The sequence below is a fragment of the Colletes latitarsis genome, chromosome 1 (genome assembly GCF_051014445.1).
Source record: "Colletes latitarsis isolate SP2378_abdomen chromosome 1, iyColLati1, whole genome shotgun sequence".
NCBI lineage: Eukaryota > Metazoa > Arthropoda > Insecta > Hymenoptera > Colletidae > Colletes > Colletes latitarsis.
The window spans coordinates 41,663,757-41,688,670 of record NC_135134.1 but is presented as its reverse complement, the minus strand read 5'-3'; the positions used below and the strand labels follow the sequence as shown (position 1 = coordinate 41,688,670).

The 24,914-nt window shown below is 36.2% G+C and overlaps 2 protein-coding genes across 4 annotated transcripts in view; both read right to left on the bottom strand.

Moving 5' to 3' along the window:
• The window catches only part of Fancd2, an 83,502-nt gene extending 82,018 nt beyond the window's left edge, over window positions 1-1,484 (bottom strand). Inside the window, exon 1 of the mRNA XM_076763797.1 lies at window positions 1,479-1,484. The gene's annotated coding sequence lies outside the window, so the exon portion shown is untranslated. The remainder of the gene's footprint in view (window positions 1-1,478) is intronic.
• The window catches only part of LOC143341705 (uncharacterized), a 117,449-nt gene that overhangs the window by 44,938 nt on the left and 47,597 nt on the right, over window positions 1-24,914 (bottom strand). For all 3 annotated transcript variants that reach the window (XM_076765009.1, XM_076764918.1, XM_076764833.1), the window contains exon 2: window positions 18,817-19,263. In XM_076765009.1, coding sequence (XP_076621124.1) covers window positions 18,817-18,983 — 167 coding nt within the window. In that variant the 5' untranslated portion in view covers window positions 18,984-19,263. The remainder of the gene's footprint in view (window positions 1-18,816; window positions 19,264-24,914) is intronic.

Sequence of the window (24,914 nt, the reverse complement as noted above, 5' to 3'; positions counted from 1 at the left end):
TAACAATATTTAAGGTGTGTGGTACGCGATATTGCGAAAGTTTCCAAATGCAATAAGTCTATGATCTAATAAAAAAAAAGTCTTGTACAAGCAACTGTATACAATATATTCAAACGTTTCGAAAGTATTCAACAAGAAAAATTTGTTTAAATCACTATACAAGTAAAAATATTTTACTTAAAAAAGAATATTAACAAGATTCGAAACGTTGTCACAAAATGGTCTTCGAGTCTCTGAGTGCAAGAGGTTAATATTAAAATAAACCACTGTACTCAAGTTGGTCAATACCTAAGTGTTTCAAAGTTTAAACGAACTCGTCTAATTTGAGAAAAAAAGTCACAAAATAGTCTTCGAGTCTCTGAGTGCGAAAGGTTAATATTAAAATAAACCACTGTAGTCAAGTTGGTCAATACCTAAGTGCTTCAAAGTTTAAACAAACTCGTCTAATTTGAGGAAAAAGCCTACGCTTTTACCAAAGTTACAATAGGATCGCCTGAAAGCTAGCTCGATTCTATGTCTCGTTAGTTGAAATAAAGCGTGCAACAAAGTAGAAATCCGAATGCAAACTCCTAGCTTTCTTCGTCGGCAAACAGTGGAGAGTTTGAACTGGTTTCTGGTCCCCTCGTTAAATATCGTATCCGTTACCCCTTTTCGGATCTCGAGGTCTGCGTTCTCCGGTGTCCTCCGCAATATCAGAACGCAACCAATTACATCGCATCCCCAGGCAAGTAAAAAAAAAAGAAGAAGAAGATGAAGAAGAAGATGAAGAAGAAGATCGGTTAGAAAAATGTAATCGTTTGGGGGGATTAAGCGAACGATATTCCGATCAAGCAAAAGTAAATTATTTTCCGTAGAGGTCCGATACCGTCAGAAGTCCTTCGCAATATCAGAACGCAACCAATTACATAGCGTCCCAGGCAAGTAAAAATAAAAGACGAAGAAGAAGAAGAACGGTTAGAAAAATGCAAGGGGGGGGGGGGGGGGTTAACAGTAGAACTTTCGACAATTATGTTGTGTTTATACTGGAAGAAATATATAATGCAATGGAAATAAATGTTTATTCATTTTCTATTAAAAGACTACGATAAATTTTCAAAAATTCAGTTGAGTAACTTTTTTTCGAATTTTTATTAGAAACTACGAATGGGTCAGCTTGACCACTTTGGTAGTTCTAGTCTTAAGGGGGTATTGTAAACCGTTGAAAAAACCGACTTCTTTTCTTTTGTATGCTCTTCAAGAATATAATTTGAAAAATATGTATATCTGCAAAACGTTAAATTATGGCTGTTTAAAGACGCGATGGTCAACATCATTGTTATAGGAGTAGAAAACTTTGACAGCGTTTTTTTGAAACTATGTTTATCAGAACGGTGTCCATGATATCTGGAAAATTACTTGACCAATTGGCTTAATATTTTAGGTTCACATTCAGTATATGTATAACTATAGCTCGTACTAAAATCAACCCAAAAATCAACCCTAACTTTTATAAGGCAATAAATGTTGAATATTTTCGAAAGTACATTTCTTGAACTACTTCCTGTAAAACTTTCGTATAAAAATATTAATTATTATAGACATAATAGGAATTTGTTAATAATTTGTTGTTTGTCCGACGTTTCTATAACAGTACTTAAGGTTCGTGATACGTGAAATTGCGATAGTTTCAATACAAAATTTGTATTCGTATACATTTTAAGCTACCAAAACATCGTGTAGAAGGGAAATTATTTATACCTAACCGTTTTTTTTTTAAATGAGCCCTTACAAAAAGGCTCAATCTGACTGCCTAGTTCCCTTAAGGCCATGCGAATGATACTATGATTAAAGAAACGTAAATTATTTTCCGTATAGGTCTGACACCGTCGGAAGTCCCCCGCGAACGAAAGAGACGAAGACGGGTTTAAACGATGCGAATGGAATACCCCATTCGATTCCGTTCGATACCGGGGCAACGAGCGCCTGGGCAAGAACAAAAGATCGATTCGTACGGCGGTGCACGAGAGGTAATTGACTCTGGCGTCTCTGTTTCGTCGTGGACGATGGCAACAGTCGCGGAGAAACGCAACAGGAGAAATCCCGTGGGTCGCTCGTGCCCGAGCCGATTGATCTGTCAACCCCGTTAGGAAAAGAGTTGATCGACATGAATGAACCATTCAAGGCCACTTAATGGAATTCCCACGATTGTCCTTAAGGCATAATGCGACCGTGCCAGGTATAATAGTACGAACAGCTGTCTCTCCCGTGTGCATGCTACCGCCACCGACCGATTCACATTTATACACAAAACGTGCGTGCACGTGTGCGTGACCGTAACGGCGTTCCACACGTCGTCGGTTCCGCGTGTGTATAAATTTAAAAACATGTAATACACACGGCGACGTCCATGCATATATGTATATGGCCACGCGAGTGTTCCACATAATGGCCATTGTTTCATTCGGTCCGCGAGAGAGATGCTGATGGGGGCAAAAACGTAACCGGCATTTTCATTCAATAAAGTTCGCCCGGCCGGCCGCGACGTTTTTGCCGCTCGCTCGTAACGTACGAAACGTCCGTTTCGAGAGAGCGCCGCTAATTCTATTCAAAGAGATACGCTCTGGTGTCCCTTTTTCTTAAAATTATACATTTAATATATCGTCCACGGAACACGCCATCGCCGTGATAGGAAATGTGTCACCGTTCGAGCTACAGCATCGATAAGGAAGATCGATACGAGGTGTCGTTTTAATGCGGGATGCCAAGGCAACGACCGAGATCCGTCGAAACGAAACGGATTCCTTTTATCAATTTCTTTTCTGTCTTTATTTGCGAAGAATGGAGCCGTTGCTTTTGTGCACTCACGTACATACGTAGGCATCGCCCTTATCGAAATTGAACGAGATACACTGCTCGATAGCAGTTTCGGAATCCCGACAAAGGAATTATTCTTGCGAACGAACCGGGCATCGAGACTCGAATTCAGTGTATTTGACCGTAGATCCTCGAAATAAGCGTCTTACAGTACAAAGTTTGTTGAAACAGTTGCTACTTGCACGATTCGTATCCTGATCGTGCGTCTTGCGTACAATTTTATTGTAAGTACTTTTGGACAAAATTACCTTAATATTAATGGATATTTATAAATGAATTTTGTGAAAGGAAACAATGGTGTTTTTATAGAAATTTCGTCCATCGTATGCCAGACAGTGGAATCCGAATAATTTGGTTCAAGCAACAAAATCGAACAGCGAGCAAAAACGGTTGGGAAAGTTATGACCATTGCGTCGTTGACGTTCGCATAAAAGACGGTTGAATTTCAGGTAGGACGGTTACACGGATCGGCAACGAAAAACTATAAAAACTCATGGTCAAGATTCCTCAGGTTCAACTGGCGTCGGTGCAGCTGCACCACCCACGCATATGATAGGTACGCCACTGCCTTCAGCATTGTTTCTTTAATGATTCATATGGGGTGATTGTACCAAGAGCAGAGGAAGCAGTTTCCAACTGCAAATGCAATGAGCTTGTGTCGTATCGGAAATATTAATCCTGTCGGTGTCATCGAAGGTCTCTGTATTATATACGTGAATCGCACGTTCGAAAGACGATTATAGTAAGACGGTGATTTTACAATGTGCACGACGAAACTCTGCCATTACTTTATTGAACTCTAACACCGAGTAGTCTAGGGATTTGAATACACTCGACAGTCGAAATCATTGTCAGAACCTTCGCTTAGAGATTGCACCAAACGAAGCGGTCGTTAACCGTTTGCGCTCGATAACTATTTTGTTTTCACCTACTGTATAATTGGAAATGAAATTTGCCAAAAAACATGTGCAATTACTTGTTTGCTATGAGAAGGAAGTATTAAATTCCATTATTGATTCACAACGTTCATTTGTACTGGAATTATATTTAAAATTTCATCCTTTATGCCCAACTAAAATTTGTAAAACTTGTAATATTTTATATAAAACAAAAATGCATGTATTCCAGGGGCATTCGAAACTTATCCAAATCTGAAATATTCAGGACTTCTAAGACCATTGGGACTTTTAACCCTTTGTGCTCGAGGGACGATCGAGCCACTTTCTTTCATAACTAGTCCTCTATAACTAAAATTATTACTGTGGCTCCCTTCTAGCTGAAAAGTCGTCGAGCGCAAAGGGTTACATCACCCTTATAAAAACAGGTGAATTTTAAGTCCGTTTCCTGAGGTACCTATCAAGTAGTGTAACGAGATCTTCTCAGGTCATATTAAGCAACATCTTACCTTTATCGGCGTGCAAGTTTATTACCTTTCTTTTTTGCAGTCTGCAATAAGTACTCACTGTGATGTCGTTTTGCTCGACTCAAGGGTAATTCCTAATATTTGGCCGTTTGGTACATTCGATTCGCTCCATCTGGAGTGGAATTTGTATTTGTTTAAATGCTCAGTACATGGTTGTTCGACGTGATTTTACAATAAAAAATTTGTATTCGTATACATTTTAAACTACCAAAGCATCGCGTAAAAGAGAAATTATTTAAACCTAACCGTTTTTTTAAAATAACCCCTTACAAAAAGGCTCAATCTGACTGCCTGGTCTCCTTGAGATTTCGAATCAGATCCGAATTTCCCGCCGTTTAACGGATTCGAATCGTTCGAAATCGCACCGCTACCCGGCATGCTCGATCCGAATATATACATACATATTTGTTAAAACGGAACAATATCGAGACGATCAGGCGGGGAAGGCGCGGAGACAAAGGACACGCAGAACGATCCTCTAAATCGGCACGTCCGTCGAGGGTCATGAATCTCGGCGAAACAGTGAAAACCCGTGGCACGGTTCGGTACACAGCGGAGAACCTGGGAGCAAGCCTCCTGGCGAACGAGGCGGGGTACCGGGGCCGACGGGGGCGAGGGGGGGCCTCCGTCAACGACACACACTTGTTGTTCCCTCCGGAGTAAATTATTCCCCCCCGTCGGGTCAGCCTCCGAGCCGCGGAGAAGCAGAGAAAGCTTTCGCGACGCGGACGCCTGACGACTGACGTGGTGGCGCATTTTATTCAAATAATCGCGACGACCGAACACACCCTTGCATTGCTCGACGGAACGGCGCGCGCCGACCTTAAAAACGACGACAAACGGTTGCGCACGCACCAACGACCACTGCTCCCAGCCCGCTTTTGCGCAGTAATATCTTGCACCGTGTCACAGATTCCCCGGAAACGCGACCAAAATTCCAACGACCGACTTGTCGTTATCCAGAACGCGGAACGTAATTACTAAATTGTGGATGTTTATGCATTTATGGGGAATTTTAATTCTCAAAAAACTACAGAATGTATTTAATATGCAAAAATATAGGAAATACTTACAGTCAGATACGAATTATTATATTTAGGGGTTGAGATAGCCCTCTGCAAAGCCCCAAATTCATTAATTCTATTAATAAAAATTTGAATTTGCATAAAGATCCGCAGTCTAATCATTACATTATAAGCTACGCGACGCTTTTAATTATCGAATTGAAAAGAAAGAAATCGATGTTTCGTCTATACTTTCTCGATCGATTATTATTATTAGTTAGACAAATGCTGGCAGAGTAATATTAAATCGAAACGTTCCGAATGCTTCGTAAAATTTTCTTCGATATAAATATATTATTGTAAGGTAACGTCTGTTGATATGTATAAACAAATCATATGAAAGGAGAGAGAACTGAGAAAGGAAATCGATAACGTTTGTGAAATCAAGAGAATAACCATTATTTTATTTAAGGGTTACATATTTATTTATTTATTGGGTAAATGCCCTTGCAATATGTAACGATAAAAATACTTTGGTAAAAGTGGAAAGTTACGCAAAATAAGTAGAACCAAGTAGAAAATTAGATATACGAATAAGTTAAATTTATCGATATTACGAATGTAAACGCGTTTCAATGTCGATACTTTTAATATAAATATTCGCTTAATATCGTTTATTTTAGTATATAGTCTTTGATTCTAATCGTGTCTCGACTATCTGCCATTAAATCGAGTATAAAGTATGCTATTAAAAAATGATTTTAAATTAAACTTAATTTTACAATGCGAAGAAACAAATCGAAAATATAGAATAAAATTGCTACATTCGTGGTTTTGTGGTCGAGATAATTAAATTTGCCAAATTGGATATGCGTGCGATCGAATACGATTTGCCTGGCGTGTCTGTCTAGTACTCACTCTTTCTACTTGTACCGATGTCCAAGCCGTGCTCCATTGCACGCATGCCTGTTAACTTTTCCAAGTCTCGAAAAGAAAGCCTCGAACAAAAAATTAATATTCTTTATTTTCGATTTGTTTTCTCGCGTGGAACCACCCCTTTCTCGGTTGCACCACCAACGTGCTGGGACACTCTGTATGTACATCGCGTGATATTTCGTCATGGTACCATTTTCGTTAATCGATTCTCCTCCAACGATAAATAAATACGCGACAAAAGCCAGACTCCGGCGTTTGCGAGCGAACCGATCGAAGAGAGAAACGCGAACGGAGGGACTCGTAATTTTATAGGCCCCTGATTAAACTTTTAAATCGAATGACCAGCGCGGTTCACTTGGTAAGCGGAAGTGACGACCCCAGCCGCTCACCTCTGCACTACTAACGCTCCGGCGCGTTTCAGATTTGAGAACGAAGAAAGCGCATCCCCGAAACCTTTACGGGCTTCAGGCTGCGGAACGGACGTCGTCGGCGACGGCGTTATACCCCATACACCTTCTTCTGACCTCAGACCGTACCGGCCATTACGTACGACTTCCTGCGACCAACTGAAAGAGGAATCGAAGATTTCTCAACGACCTCGGCCACGCTCATTCCTGACGTTCCGGAAAATTCGTAAAACAGAACTATTTCCGATATCAACGCACCACGTTTCAACCTTTTATTGTTGTTTCAATGTGTATTTTGATGAGGTCTTTTATCTGAAGTATTTTTCAAAATTCCTATTATTTACGGAGATAAATAAAAAAACTATGATTTTTATGATTTTTTAATGATTTCCACTATGAAAATAAAAGCACGTCAAAACACGTAAGAATCCAGAGTATAAAAAAAATCGGAGGTATGTTCTTTTAAGAAGTACACCCGTTATTTTGCCCGTATCTCTGCTCGTTTGAATATTGGTTTAAAAATTCTAATTTATAAAAGAATTTTTGAACGAAACGTACATACGTTACGGAACCGAAAATTTCTATTCCTTATTTGTGAATTTGCCGAACTTTGCTGCTTAATCGAGATTACGAGTACACTACACTAAGTCTTATCTAAATCCTCTTAGTGTTATCTTTAATTTCAGGTTGCATACGGTTAGTATAATAGTGTTTATATATGTTTGTGAGAGTAAGACGACGCATGGCACAAAGAGGGATATTTCTCTGATTGGTTGGCAATGTGTTAACTCGTAACCGGTACCGTAGCCATTTTGTCGCGTAGACAGTATGGTGGGGCCTACAGTAGTTCTGTCTACGTACTTGAAATATTTAAATACTCAAAACTCAAGACGAAATTCATTCTTTTCAAATCAAGTCAAGTGTTTGATTATTCAAGTGGCTTGAATATTTACATAATAATACAACAAACTTGAAGAAATTTAATCTGTTCAAGCGTTTGAACAGCTTGGTTCCATTCGAATAGCAATCCTATAATCAATAGTAACAATTGTTACAAAATATGATTAAAATATTAATTTTTAAGGGAATTAGAATACAACTGAAAATCAACTGACTTTCCGCGCGACACTAAATGACTTGTTAACCATGTACGCTTGAATTCTACGCCTAAGACGAACTCCAATTAGTAAAGTAATTATTGTTTTTTTTTTCTGTATTTAGATTCTCTAATGGCTTCCTGTTGGAAAAGTTGTCTTCAATCTCTGTTACATGCATGCACTGGTGTTGTACATTTCCATTCGTTCTGCCAATTAATTGTTACTCTGATCGAAGAATACTCGAGAAGATTAGCGATTAACCATGTATTTATATTGTCATTCGGTATCGATAAAGATGTAAATCGTAAATAACGATTTTTATATAGCTAAGCATTGCGCCTATTGTGCCTAATGAGCAACGGTGGGCCTGGCCAGGTAGTACGCAATATTCATCGTATAGTTAGATCGCTAAAGTTCAAATCCCACGGGTTTTCTCATAACATTATTTAGCATTTCTAAAATTCCGTCATGCTATTAAAATTCTACGCTAAAATTTTCAATTTGCAATTTAGTCATATCTAATAATTTTTACTCCGAATCAGTGGATATTAATTTCGCTAAACAAATGAATTAAATTCATCAATATTTACGCTACAATTATCGATTATTAATATATATAAATTGATCACATTTTTCATTCGTATCGTCAGTACATTATAGTATTCAATGTTTACAATGCAGTTTTTATATTTTTCCGTATGAAATCTGTATATAATTTCTCACGTAACCATACTAATTATTACAACACTTTTTTCTGTAATTTCTAACACATTCTGAGTATTTGTATAAATGTATAGCTATCCTAAATCAAGATTACACGTACACATCGTCTAACCTAACTTAAAAACAACACATCTGAAATTTACAAACGAGGATCAAAATCGTTCTGAACGTATTTCTTACGAGGACCATAAATAATAGTGAATTTATTTAAAACATTATTCCGAATATAAATAAATTATGAAATTTTCCTCAAGGTTATTAATAATCGTTCTTTAACAAATCTACTTTTCTCTTTGCATCTTGTTTGTCAACCAGAGATGGAATTCTTTATCCAGGTACAAATTTCGAATTAACAGATAAAAGATAAATAACTGTTGATACGTTATTTGTTCAGTAAAAACGATAATCTAATTTATACAATCGTTTCACGTTAGCCATAATGTTTGTTTAAAATTATTTTTTCGGCGTTTGTAACGCAATTGCCCCACTGTGCGTTGTTTGCATGGGAGAAGGGCCTTAGTCTGTGAATCTGTTCGCATACTTGCACGTCTATTGTCGAAGAAACGCACCGCGAGAACTAATATCCGGCTTCCGGTCGAAACGATTAAACGCCTCAATTCATTGACTCTACTATTTTCGACAAACGCAAATTTCCTCGTGCACAAGTGAATTTCGATTCGTTGATAAATCAATGTCATTATCTGTCCGCGTCACTGTCGGCCATTTAAAATTCTCCTGAATCCCGTACACGTGCATACGTCGTCGCATATACAAATCATTCTCTCAGCCGTGCCGCGGCCTTTGTACTATAATTTTTGTACGAATACTCGCAACAATACGCTCCTATCAGCGACGACACACGCGAGAGCTATTTCGCGTCAAATCGTACGACGATCAAACTCCCGTGCAACGCGATAAATTTTACACTCTGTTTAGCGTCTCGCAATTTTTTTTCATACACAGATTGAATCGCGCAATCGTTCGCCACGATATTTAAATTGATTCCGATAGTCGAATAAAATAAAATTTCGAACGAAAGTGCCGCAGTATTGAATCAAGAATTTATTTACAGCGATAAAATATTTACCAAGTTAACGGAAGACGAAACAGAAGAATACAAACTAAAGTAAATTTTATCGAACATTTGTTTTTTCTAAATTACTCTTTTTTAATTCTTCGTGAGTACCTTTGAAAATTTGTCGATATCTTATCTTATACTGTTTAAATATTAAATAAAAATAATTTCTCGAACGGAGAGTCAACCTCGATTTAAAAAATATTAAATAATAATTGATAATGGGATGAAAAATATTATATTAATATTATTATAACAAACGAGACAAATACTTTGAATACAAGTGCAGTGTACAGATAGATAAAAAGAAATAATAACAAAAAATGTGAGAAGAATGTAAATTGAAAAGCAGCATTTACAGTTAAACTTACGAAACCGAATTTGAATAAATCGTATATTTGTCACAAACGTTTATTTTTTGATACAAAATGACTTCCTTATCGGTTGCACTATTCATTGCGAAACACTCTGAATACTGGAGCGTTCGAAGACAATCCTTCGAATTCTTTAAATAGTTGAGATAGTTGCGCGTCAAGCTGTCAGATAATTTGCGTGACAGGTTGGCATAGGTGCTGTGACAGTTTCCAGACACTCGCGAGTAATTGGCGAAGTCAAAAAGCTTGAAAAGCGAGTGTCTCGCGAGTCCAATGATGAAAGTCAGAAGAATCGAGGATACAAAGCAGTGCAGTGGACTGCTTCAACGTCATTCTATAGAGCCATTCTTGGATCGAATAGTGACTTGCGACGTGAAACGGATAATGTATGATAATCGACGCCGATCCGCTCAATGGCTGAACGTTCATGATTCACTAAAGTGTACGCCAAAGTCAAGTTTGCACTCTAAGAAGTTAATGCCGATTGTTTGACGGTCCGTAGCTGTGGTTACCAAAGACGAGATATTAGGACTAAAAAGACTGGACGGTTCAGAACGACCGACTGGAAACTTTGCAGAAGTATATTTTCGTCACGTTCAGACATTGTTTCTTCGCGTGTTTACTTGTCGCGCGTATCGATACGAGACAAATTTCTTAATTATATTATATCATATAACAATATACCTGGAAGGACCAGTCAAAGCCAACGACGAACTTCATAATAAATCTTTTAAAAAGTGTGAGACAATTTACTATTGTTTTACAGAGAAACATATTTAATTGATACGATTGTCTATTGTATAGTAATTATTATTTTGAAGAATGTACAAAATATCACTTAAAGAGTAGAAAGTAACCAAAATGTACACCTGGGTTAAAACTATATGAAAAGATTCCTATCCCTGGTCCTTTTAGTGTTAATTATGAGTTAATGGTACTAAAAATGCTCGTTTTGAATTTGGGAGAGAGAGGTCACAGGTTATTTGATTATTATAAAAAAGGATCAGAATGATTATCGTCACTTCGAGAGAAACGAAACAAAAAACACAAAAGTGTCCTTCTTTTTGTAAAATAAAAATCTGTGAAATATAGATATCTACAAAATTGACCTTCGAATAACCTTGAAAAAGCTCAAGAAATAAAAAGTAAACCTAGAGTTTTTAACACTTTTCCCAAAAACGTTTCGTTTACCGAATTCATTTGAAAATAAAGTTTTCGAATGAATACTCAGCGTGAACGTATATTTTCCTTGTCGAACGTTACAATATTTCACGCACGAGCGTAGACTCCGTTGTATCCGGCGGAACTAAAAAAATCTTTTCTCCGGACTCGAGACATATTTCGTCCGAGTGCGCGAAGAATTAAAAAAATGCAAAACACTCGGATGCACGGTTTGAAGCGGTATCGCGATTCGCGGAAACGTCGCTCAAGGGAACGCTCGGTTCGAGCGTTTCGTTCGAAATTACCGTAATTGATTTTTATCCGTAATTAGTACGTAGTCATCGTCCAGTCGTCAAGTCATTGATCTGAGTCATCGTGGTCGCAGAAATTACGGGGTCAGTCGACGCGAGGCGGACGGTCCTCCGGTGTCATCGTCTACACGCCCGCTGTAACCGTCATTTTGCATTTATTATCGTTCGATGGAAAGCTGCTTTGTCGAAACAGCCTGCTCGAAATTCGGGGGAAGTCCCCGGGTATTGTCCTACGCGGCGATGGACAAAGAAACTTCGTGAATCCTGACGCGTCGAAGCTACCAAGAAAAACCAACGCGCACCGAGTACTGTATCGTTCACGGAATTATCGACGTTTCGACGATATAATCGATGTTTGTAAATCGATTCGTCGTTCGAACAACGCCTCGAGCTCCTACCTCAAGGTCCGATCGTCTGCGACGACATTAATTTCCTATTAATCCTGGAATGGCTAGGGTTTTTCACGACCCCGCCAAAATGTTATTTGAAACGGATCGAAGAATAAAGTTATTTCGTCATTTCATTATTCCAAATAACACATACTTAAAAACAATTTTGGAAGTAAAAAAATAGTCTGCAAGTTTGAAATTCGGTGAATAAAGAGGGAGGGATGTTTAAGCATAGAAATTAGGAGTTTATTTAAAAACTTCATTTTCCTTTCTTGTCTCTCTGTATCTCATTCTGTATCTGTATTCTAATAAGCGTAAAGTTTCACTTGCAATAGTGAGGCACAAATGTTTAGAATATGTCGCCAATAAATCTCGTCATCCCTGTAATGACTACAACCGTAGTCCCGTAATGTTAGGGATTAGTACCCTAGAAGAGAAGACTATGTCTGACCTAACTCTTCTTTGCGAAGTGCTCGATGGTCATATGGCGTGCTCACGATTTCTTTAGCTAATTAACATAAATACCCCAGAACAGAGTATCGGGCATTTTGTCTTTGTTCGAACCTAAGTTCCATACTACTCGATACGGGCATACAGATTCCGTCGCTAAATAGTGTATTTTGACAAATAGTAATGGTGATGATCAAAATTCCATTGGAAGATTCATTACCACGGGAAGTATAATTTTTAAGGAAGATTTCAAGTATGTATCAAGTATTTAAAAATTGTTTAAATTATCATTGTTCATTCGCCGATATAAAAATGTAATGAAATGAAATAACTTCCTAAGAAAATGAGAGTATTCCATAAAATTGAGGCTAGTTAATAATTTTGCCTTTTGAAAAAAAGTCGCGAATTTAAGAAGCTAGCGTATAACTATACTTAGGAAAACAAGATGTCGTCGAGCGTGTCTGTGTAGAATAGAATTAACCACCGATGACAAATATACAGGAAGTGTCTCCCGTGTCTTGAAGCAGAAACGATCCTTGAAATTATCATCGTTTGTTCATCGATAGATACCATAAAATTTCAGTAGCGTATAATGCATTTTATAAGATTAGGTACCATCAATTGAATCGACTATTTCGACATTCAAATTAAAGATGACACCGATAAATATTAAGCGTGTAAAATTAATCAACTTACAACAACCTCGATTTCAGACACTCATTATTGCATGGAGACTTCGTAAATACAGAGTGTTCAGAAAATGGTAAAGAATTGTGTATATAATGCAGTGAACGAAGAACTATAGCTCTAGTTCTTAACAAAAGCTTGTTTACGAACGAATCATTTTTATTCGTTGTTCAGAAATAAAATCTGCGTAATTCTGGTATTTCGTTACAGTAGAATATTATTCTTAAAAGAAAATAAAAAAGAAAAATGTGTACAAAAGTCAAAGTTACATTGTTGTGCCCTTTTCTATAGTAATCGAACGGTTCTAATATTTACAATTGTTCTATCGTAATCGTTTCTGCTGAACATTATTGCATCGTTTCAGAATCTCTATAAATTTCAACCTGGATGCATCATATGGACGGATGACTTATCGAATACTTTCCATGATGACTGTATGCATTTTTATTTCATGACTCGAAAACAGTTGATTATGGTGCCCATGTTTACCAACACTTATTCGTATATTCCGTAGTATGTTACACGCGTGCAAAATGTATATCATGAATTTATGAACACCCTCTCTGTACGAAGGAAGGACAGCATACAAATTACTAAAATTGCCAAGTACTGTGCGTGCAAGCATGATATTAACCTCTCGAGAGACACTGGCGCATGCCTGTACGTTTAGTTATTAAGTTATTTTAAATGTTGCAATAAGAATACAATCGCTTCGATTCTGAATAAATATTCATAAAATATCATTGCCTCGTTCCTATTGACGATTCGTTATCTAAATGTACATTAAACAATTTCTATAATATATTCTAGAAACGATATTACAATATATTAATGAACTACCTTTAAAATGAAAAATAAATCCCCTAACTTTTTAACCCTCTAGATCATACGACAAAATCTCGCCCCTATTAGGTCGAACAATCGAAGAAATACTCGTTAATATATATTGTAACATGCAAGCAATCGCTTGAATTGCGAGTAAATATTAAATTTGACAATTACATAAATCGATAAAACAAAAGTCTCGAGATTGTTGACATCGCTAGCGGTTCGAATGTCACTTTGTTTCGAATAAAATAAATCGAATTAACAAAAAATACTTTATTTGCCTCGTCAGAGATAGGATATATCTATTCGGAGCATAAAATATTTGGCAACGTGGAGATTTTTATCGAGTATAAAATTTGTAAACATTGGTGTACGAGTATTCGAACGATGAAGTGGAAAATGTTATTATGATAAAATAATGTTGCAAGTTCTTGGTATACGTAGGTGTCAATATAAATACCTACGCAACTGTACACGATTCCTTGACACTATGAATCTAGGCTACGAGAGTTACTCGTCGGGACATGTGACTGAATATCGTGACATGGTTCGCGATCCATGCGACGGCCGCGAGCAACGGATGGAACCGACCGGAACAATTTTAATGAAGATGATCTTCGTCGCCAGGAAGCCCCATCAGCAGTTGAAGAGACAATCCAGGTACAGTTTTGTTTTTGTTTCGTTTTTATTTTCCACCGAAAACACGTTCCATCGCGGACGTTTGTTCTCGCGACGAAAATAGAGTTTCTATTTTAACCGTACAACGTTCCTCCATTTCGCTCTACACTCGCGATTTTCGTGTCAAAAATTACCCCAAAACGTATGGAACTCATATCTTCGACACCAAAAGACCATGGAAATGTGAAAATACCCAGTTACAAGTAGTATTATAATTTTTACATAAAAAAAGTATCATTTACTTATTTATTTATTGACATATTTGCAATAATGAATACTCTTCTTCTCGTTAAAAATAAAAGGAAGAAATTTGATCATTTCTTTTTATATCAAACCCATCTAGTATTCCTCTACATTTAATGTTCGTAAGAATCTAAAAAATTGCAATATTTTCAAACGATTTAGTATTTTAATAGTAGATCGAATACTTTCTGTAGTAGAATGATAAAGCTGACCGATAAGATGGCAGAATAAATGAGTTCGGGATCCGATAAATAATCCATATCGGGGAACGAGAGTATCCCCAGCGTCGACGTCTAAAAAACTTTGTAATGTTCAAAGAAGAGACTTTTCTCTCGTTCGGTTTGGCCAATTCGACGTAATAACAGTGAAATATTGAATCTGAGCGTAAACTACAATTTAATGGAGTCTCTGGCACGAATGTCTGCAGGACATAGAAGACTCGATCGCGTTCCAAGTATACACGTGAACGAAGAAAATTCACCAAGAAGGGAAACACGACGTGGTACCGAAGGGTACGCGTCCCTGAGCCCTGTTCGCGGACTTGCGCGGATCAACGATAGTGATTGGCGATTACGTTAACCAAACACCGCGGTACACGCCCCTGCAATTTGCCCGGGGATCATCTTCCCCTAATCGCCGCGCTAATAACAGGATTACGGAGGCCTGGCTGCGGAGTCGTATACTTATCCCTAATTCGTTGTATCGTTATTAATATATATAATACAATTGAGAACGTCTCGTGCTGCGATAAGGCGGCTACAACCACGGTCGGGGCACGCGCGAAACGCAAACGAAACGCGAAGGAACTTAATTTTCCGCGAAATTTTCGCCCACGACTCGCAGCGTAACGAGCATGCAGAGAACAAAAATCAAAAATCAATTTTCCATTAAAATAGCCTTATTTACACGTCATTATCTTATTTACATAAATTTTATTTTTAACATTAAAATAATTAATTAAGACAAATATTTCACTGTAAATATAATAAAGACGAAACAAACTTCATATATTTTTAAATACATTTAACTATAATAACAAATAGATAAAAAACATTTACAAAGAAATAAAATTTGTTTAAATAACTTGTAGCGATAATTTTGGTATTATTCATTATTGCTTACCGATTTTGAAAAGAAATTACTATTTAAATTCTAATCAAGCTTAAAAAGCACGAGTTGGATTTATAGTAGTAGTTGGTAGTTATAACGAAGCTTGCGAATAAAGATGATCAATGTAATTTGAATAAGTAGCGTTCGTGGATAACTACATTTAATTTTAAACGACTTTGTTTACTTTTTTTATTTTAATACGATCGTCTATACCCAGTCCAACTTTTACTTTAACGATCTTCATTTCTTTTGTACCACGACTAACGTGTGAAAAAATATGCAGACAACCATTTGTGCATACATAATTAACTTATTCTACTTTTGCTCGTGAACTGCTCTAACCTATCTGTTTACGCCGTGAAGTGGAAAAGAAACCAACGTAAAAACAACACTGTGTAAACTTGAATTTCCACGAAAGAAGAAATCGCTACAACATACAATGTCAAGAGATTCAAACTCTAATTAGTAACGTCTTGCTGAAAACTTTGATTCTGATCGCGAGGAATGAAATTGCTCTCGAAACACAGTTCGCACGATTGTTGCATTTAAAATTTAACAAAATTAGGCCATCGTATGTATATTAACGATCACGGTTACGACCCAATTATGAGACAATCGAGAATGTGTACTTTCGAAAAAGAAGAGAAACATCGGACCTGCCATTACCGTACAAAATACACAAATAATGTATCCATGACTTTTTACGAAGATCGATATAAAACTTTTGGTTTTCGTGGACGATTCTCTAAGATTCTTTACTTAATTTTCATGTATATTTATAGGCATAATTAGTAAAAAATAAATTACATGAATAATTCAGTACAGAGGTTGTTTGAGGTCATTTACGTCATCCTATTCAAAGCTACGTAAAGCTCTCGCCAGTTATAATTAGCCAGTAAGCTTGCATTTATTTTACATTAAACACGATTTGTAAACATCCTGCCTTTCTCTTTATTTGTGAAACCCAACCTGCATAAAAAAATGGACCGAAAATGTGGAATAAAATTTATTCATACGAGACATTATTTCGAAAAACGACTTCAAACAATGGACTTTCAATAATTTTTAAATCAATACAAATAAAAATTTAAACGATGTGCAGCGAATATCTATGGGCTACAAATATTAAAAATAATTTTTAACTTAACATGACTTCATCTACAACTATGGAGTAGCTTTCGCTCCTTCGACATTAATGTCAGGTCCTTGTAAATCCAGGGACTTTTCGTATTTTTCGTGTGCACATCCATTTTGTTACAAATAAGAGATTGCAAATAAAAAATACATAATGCAGATTAATTTTACAACTATTGTGTTAGAATAATCCACAAAAAGGAAAACACGGTTCACGTGAAATCGGATTTGGTTCGTTTCGAATTTCGAGCTACTGGAATATTCGAGTAATTAAATAGAATAAACTAGGGATATTCGATTCTTGAATCAGTTTTAAATTGAAGCGACTAGAATCGATGTAGCATGAAATCGAACTCCGAAGAATCGATTGACAATCGATTTACGAAATCGTTCAAGGTACCACTTCGGTATACTATCTATTACTATCGAAATATTAATGGGTTACCGTGTACTGTATAAATCTCGAAATCTTTAAATCAAATTTGCATGTTTATAATTTATATTTAAGGTATGACAAATAAAACAATTAATAATTAACGAAGTTTGCATTTGCCACCAGCACTAGTGCGGATAAAATACTTCCAAACAGTACTTTTTGCTTTGCAAGACACTAGAAATGCAAATTATTTACAAAATTATTAAAGCAAACTAATAATAATGGGTCATTCCACACCAAATCAATCACTTTTTTTCTTCTATATCTGGGATTTTTTAAAAAATTGAATTTTATGTAGACCATACGATATGAAGGGTAATTCAAGTCATCATTTTGATAGCCTCAATTAGTGTTTTTTCAGTTTTATTCGGAAAGGATGGACTTTTCTAAATAAATTTTGTCCATAATGATAAATCAATAAAATAAAAATTTATTTATAATTTCCGATATTGGAAAATTGATTTTTCATTCGGAATAAAATTTATTTCGGAAAGCCAATCCTTTTCTAATAAAATTGATAAAAGCATCTCAGTACGCTAAATAGTTTCCAAGATACAAATTCATAAGTACAGCCCATTTTCATAAAAGTCGTAAACTTTACAGGGCTGTACTTTTTAAATAAATTCGAAACCAGCAAAATGATGACTTAAACTACCCCTAATATTGTATGGTCTACATCATATTCAATTTTAAACAAAATCCCAGATGTAATCATGTGATCATTTAATTTTTTTAATCCGATAAACGAAACAGAATCTTTACCAATTAATATAAAAATGATTAATTTAACCCTCTATGGGCCCGTATAACTTTCAGGTCACATGCTAATATGTCGACATTTTACCAAATAATTTACTTTTTTCACAAGATGACGTATACTCTGAGATAACCAATAACAATATTGATAACGATTGGCAGCAACATCAACTTGAAATATCAAAGTAAATGCCTTGCAAGTTTATATTTAAGAAATAAATTCGGCCCATAGAGGGTTAAGGAATGGTCCTCAAGCTAGAAATGATATGGATAGTCTATAATACTTCTTTCAAAGTTAATATTAATTTTTCTTTTCTTACTTGTTGCTATTTGCAAGGTTTGAAAGTGTAGATTCAAGAGCAAACAGAAAAGTCTCACACATCGCACTATAAGTAAAATGGAAAAACTGCATTTTCGCCCTTAAAAGAGATCGTGCCAAAATCGGATATCCAAGAGTCGAGATTCGTATTAAAAAGATCGATTTTCTGGAAAATCGATTCCAAATGTGTTGGGTAGTCGGAATCACCATGGAAAAACTAACGAATGTAAATCAAGAATCACCCCGTTTGTAATTCGTTGTAATCAAGTTATAATCGTATTAAAATGATCGATTTTCTAGAAAATCGATTCCAAATGGAACATTCTTAGTACAGACAGCTCTGATCCTGAGCCACGCGTAGATCGGTAGAGAGTGAAGGAGTGTTGTTAAAAAAATCTAGTTAAAAAATGTAATGTACTCACGTGTAGTGGGAGTAAGAAGGGCTGGCCTGTTCGATATGCGCAGCCGTTGAGAGGCCTTGCACGATGGCAGCCGAAGGATCCCTACCTGGCGAGGAATTTTGGGCTCCCGGTACAGCGTGATGGTAGCGCTGGCACATTTCGGCCAAATTCCACCCATGGGCATCCATATATTAACACTGCTTCTCTATTCTTTGGCGTACCATCCATTTCACACGCGTTGTGACACTCCCTCTTTCTTGGTCCTCCCCGTACGTTACGTTTAATTATTCACTTTCGCGTGTCGTTCATCACAGACAAGATCGGCACAACGCAAACCGCGACGAATGACACTCGCGTAATTATCGTCCGCGGGCTGGATTCCGAAAATCGAAATATCGCACTCGTAAACCTCGTGGATCCTCGACGACAACACGGATCCTTCTTCGTACGGCCGGAAACCGCTGGACGCTGGGAACAAAACAAACGGTCGACGTTAGCGCGTATCAGGTTTTAGCAAAACGATTCACACACACACACACCGTAGACGAAGAGAAAATCGAAGTAATAATGAAATTACAGGCGGACGAAACGGGATCGCGATACGAACGTAAAGATTACGGATGTTCATTAAATAATACTCGAATTGATCGCGACTTAAAGGCCAAGTTAATGAAAGTGTCTAGTTAATTTCAGCGGCAATGAGCTGGTAATAGAGTTCGTGTAATAGGAGGGTTCAAAACGCGATACGAGATAATCATCGGTATCTAGCTACGATATCGATCGACTACCATTCGAGCATCGACGGATTGAACGTTAATCACTACTGTACCGGGAAATCAACGGAACGGCTGTAATCGCTATCGATACGACGGTCGAGTTTCACCTAGTCTAACATAAGAAAGGTTAAGACTCGTGAAATTGATCCAACTTCGAGACTGCCTATGTTTAATGCATCAAATTTTAATTCGTGCCTTTAGCTTGGTCTACGCCATACAGGGTGGTTCCTGAAATTGTGGAGCGATCGAAACGGAGGTTAACGATCGGAATGTTTCGGATAAAAATGATCACGATATATATATCTTTCTCAATCTTTTTTTTTTTTATTAAGAATTTAACTCGTCGACATAAATTTTATCTGTTAGGTATTTATAGACGTCGTCTGAATTAGTTAAATTACAAATTACAATGCATCTGCTTTGCTCTACCTTAACGAGATCTGTCGTCGTGCTTCTACATTTGTTTATTTGGGAAAAATATTATCGAATGTCGCACGCTCCGAGAACCCATAAAGTGTTCTTGATGTAAAGGACATTTATGCTTTACATTTATACGACAATTGCGTTCAGTAATTTTTTTATTATATTTATTTTCTTTTACTGCGATATGAGATCCGCGTGTGTTCGTCCTTTTCCCATAAAACAGCTGCAGAACCACCTCCGGGCAACAATTCCGAGTCGACAAAATAATCAGCTCTTTTCAGAGCTACCATATTTTAAGGAACGTAAGAAACCTCGAGTTTAACCTGACGAGTATTATGGAGAATTGCTCTCTAAACGTGTTTTGGCATTTCATTATGGTCCCGAACGGGACCTTTAAATTCTTTTATGGGCTATTCGTGGACTAATACAAGAAGCCAGGACTCCCTTGGAATTTCTTTTCTTCCTGTCGCAGTTGTACTTCCCTTGTAAAGACTAATTAAAAATATAATATATAATAGAACTGACAAAAATATCGTAACACGTCACAGCTATTTCGGTAACTATATTCCGAGGGGTCGCGTTCCGAAACGAAATGAGTTTATTAAAGTGACCATAATTTACTTCGTACGACTGAATCTATTAATTTCAAAGCATCTTTCGTACGGGTTTATAGTTTACGTTAACAAATTTATACAGAAATGGATCAACATTTTTTAAAATAAATGCGTGAATATTAATATTTCAGAAACCTGTTTGCGTGACTAAATTCGAAAACCAATACCACTACCCCTAAAATTTGAACTAAATTGGCGACACCAAGGCCTTGCATCCACGTCAAACAATGCTATAAAACTTTGAACTAAATTCTGTGCACGATTTTACATTGTGCGACAGTTTTATATAACAAAAAAGTAAATATTTAAAGAATTATAAGCTCGAACGATTTGAAACTTTTCAATTTCGCCGAAAAATTTAGGCACCTATCCCCTGTCGATTTTTCTTAAAAATTCGTTTTTGATTTTTAATAATTTCGTTTGACGCCCTACAGAAAAGTTGTCTAATACTTTTTTGTAGGTACCTATGAGCTCTACTTCAGAAAAAAGTTTCATTGAAATATATTCACTACTGTAGGAGTATTGGCAGTTTGAAAATTAGACAATTTTTATGAGGTTTTTCTCACTTTACGGGATTTAGGAGCAATTTTTCGAATATTTTTGTAATTTCTTCATATTCTCCATTAAAATACGCGTTGTTTGCTTTTTTAAACATGAAAATCCTTCAATCCGTTCAGAAGTTATGACGTTTTAAAGATACGCACGAAATTTTGGAGTGACATTTCTGGCCTGAAATTATATTTTCGGTAAAGAATTTTTTTCTCGAAAGTGCGTAGGATTTCGAGAGTATGTGTATTGACCAAAAATGTTTGTAATTGACTCCTGCAACCAAAAATAATTTTTCTGTGAATGATTTGAAATTTTTTAATTTAATTTTTGAATAACTTTTTAACGAAGCCTCAATCAATAAATTAGTATCTTTGATTTTCATCTTATTTTGGCCTCTAGAATCTCCCATTAAAATTTTTCCCAGGGGTGGCCGAACACCCTGTATAATGAGATTCAAATTAAAAAATAAATTATAATACACAGCAACATTTTTAACTATAATACTTCTACTGTGAGAAATTGTAGGACACTTGCGAACAGACTATTTGTAGGTCATAGGTATTGTTTTAAAACCACAATTGATAGATACTGATAATGGGATTAAATCGGCTGTAAAAAATGCAGATAATGAATATGTGACTTCATACAGAATTATCGAGAGTTAATCTGTTATTGGAAGCAAACTGTGAGAGATACGTTTGCACTTGTACGGACTATAATGTTTATAGAACGTAGGTATAAACTTTATACAGAGAAATAGTGTACATGTTGCAAGTTTAAATCAGGACAGTAAACGTATTAAAAAATAATAAAAAAAAAATTAAGTTATCAAAGAAAAAAATAAAAATTCAAATAAAAAAAAATGATCGATTATGTGAATCTTTTGTTCGATAAATTTATATCCAGCGAATGTCGTGACAAATGCTTTCCATTTCTAACGTTGTACGAGAGTTTTATGTATCTTCGCTTCAATACTTTCACCAAAATACAAAAGATTATGCAAAAGAGTTTCTCATGTGACGTTTTAGCATATAACAAAATGATAATAATAAAAATAACAATAACAACGATAGAAATCACAAAACTTAAAATTATAAAAACAGTATTATAGGTACTCTATGGAAGACAATTAGAACATGGTGGTTATTTAAAGTCTGGAAAAAGGAATGAGCATTTATTTATTCCACGTGCAAAGATATATTTTATATATTTTAGTATAAACGTTAACGATTAGAAGAAACAACCAATAGTTCAAATAGCTTTCCATTTCTCAAATCTTCATAAATGGGTAAAATTACTTTAAAAACATCATCGGAAAGTGCTGGTTTTTGTTTACAATTGTCCAAACTATTAACTGTTCCAACACATTTTCATCTCCCAAATCCTTATTTTTCACCACGATGTCATGAAACTTTGGCATTTAATTTCTGAATAGTATTACTTTCGAAAAAAAAAGTAAAAAAATCCATTTTCTGACTGCCTGGTACCCTTGAGCGACTCGGTATACCGTTTACAATTTCGACTCGAAACGACCGATCTTAAATATGAAATGCCCGTTTTTTCTATTCGATGATTATGTATATCCTGATTGTCCCGTCTGACGAACGATCCAATTACGAGCTAAATAGGCCGCCAATAATTTCGGCCGTTAAGTGGCGCGTTGCAGCCTGGCTGGCTTAAAGTTATAATTTCCTCCCGAGGAATTAATCGTCGACTACTGGGTTGGGCACCATGGGTACGCCGTTTTCCTCGTCGCCGTCGCGATTGGGTGTTAATCACGCCGGTGACCACGATATATCGCGCGGCCGGTCAATCGCCAATAAATTACTAACGAGAGTTATCTCGAGGAGCGGACAGTAAAACGTTGCGTTTCTCTTTCTTTGGGACGCAATTAACCGGCAGAGAATTGCATACGTTTTAGCACCTAAAACTATGAAACCAGATACCGCGCGTGCACGGTGCTCGATTACAAACGCGACCCGCGTATCCTTCGCGCGTTGCAAACTTTATAAATGAACCCGAAGTTCCGTCCGTTTCATCTTGTACGCTCGCTACGAACGATCCTTTTTTATTCACGCTCAAAGTCAACGACACGCAAACATGTTGAGATTTTTGTCACCGCGAGTCCATTAAACACTGGCTCGAGAGCTCCGAGTTGGAATAATGGTTCCTCCGTTTGCGATACCTCGCAACGTCCGATTTGATTTATTACATTTTAAAAGGCTTTCTCTCGTTTCGATGCTTTAAACGAAAACAAAATCCTCGATCCATTTTTTATTTTCTTTGGGAAAAATTCTAGCATTATTATTAGTTTAACCAAGCTTTCCCCCAATGTTCATGGGGGGGGGATCCTATCGATTCTGAAAGGCTGGAATGCAGTAAAATCAATGTTACAACATTAAAGTAGTTTTATTGTGTAAGAATAAAGTATTTGAAGTTATAAAACAGATATTATAATTTTTATGTTTTTCAGAATATTTCACAAGACTATTATATATATATTCTATTTTGTTTACTGTTTTCTTTTTATTTACTATTATTTCTCCAACTTTTCAATCTACTTTCAATGTTATACGGGGTGTTCGGCCATCTCAGGGAAAAATTTTAATGGGAGATTCTAGGGGTCAAAATGAGACGAAAATCAAAAATACCAATTTGTTGATTGAGGCTTCGTTAAAAAGTTATTAACAATTAAATTCAAAAATTTCAAATCGTTCTGAAAAAATTACTTTCAGTTGCGGGGGTCAATTAAAATCATTTCTTATGAATACACATATCCCCGAAATCCTACCCAGTTACGAGAAAAAAATTCGGGTAAGTGGTGATATTTTCGATAAAAAAAAAATTTTTCAAATCGTTCTAAAAAAATTATTTTCGATTGCAAGGGTCGATTATAATCATTTTTGATGAATAGATATACCCCCGAAATCCTACCCAGTTACGAGAAAAAAATTCGAGAAGGAGTGAAATTTTTCGACAAAATTAAAAAATTTCAAATCGTTCTAAAAAAATTATTTTTGATTGCAGGGATCAATTATAATCATTTTTGGTCAATAGACATACCCTCGAAATCCTAACCATTTTCGAGAAAAAAATTCCTTACCGAAAATATAATTTCAGGCCAGAAATGTTACTCCAAAATTTCGTGTGTATCTTTAAAACGTCATAACTTCTGAACGGATTGAAGGATTTTCATGTTTAAAAAAGCAAATAACGCGTATTTTAGTGAAGAATATGTACAAATTGTAACAATATTGAAAAAGTTGTTCCTTGACCCCGTAAAGTGAGAAAAACCACATAAAAATGGTCCAATTTTCAAACAGTCATAACTCCTATAATAGTGAATATATTTTAATGAAACTTTTTTCTGAAGTAGATCTCACGGGTATCTACAAAAAAGTATTAGACAACTTTTCTATAGGACGTCAAACAAAATTACTAAAAATGAAAAACGAATCTTTAAGAAAAATCGACAGGGGGTAGGTGCCTAAATTTTTCGGCAAATTTGAAAAGTTTCAAATCGTTCTGGAAAAATTATTTTCGGTTGCAGAGGTCAATTATAATCATTTTTGGTGAATAGACATACTCCCGAAATCCTACCCACTTTCGAGAAAAAAATTCAGTACTGGCGGAACTTTAAACGTTAATAACTTCTTAACGAAGCCACCATCAATAAATTGGTATTCTTGATTTTCGTCTTATTTTGCCCTCTAGAATCTCCCATTAAAATTTTTCCCAGAGGTGGTCGAACACCCTG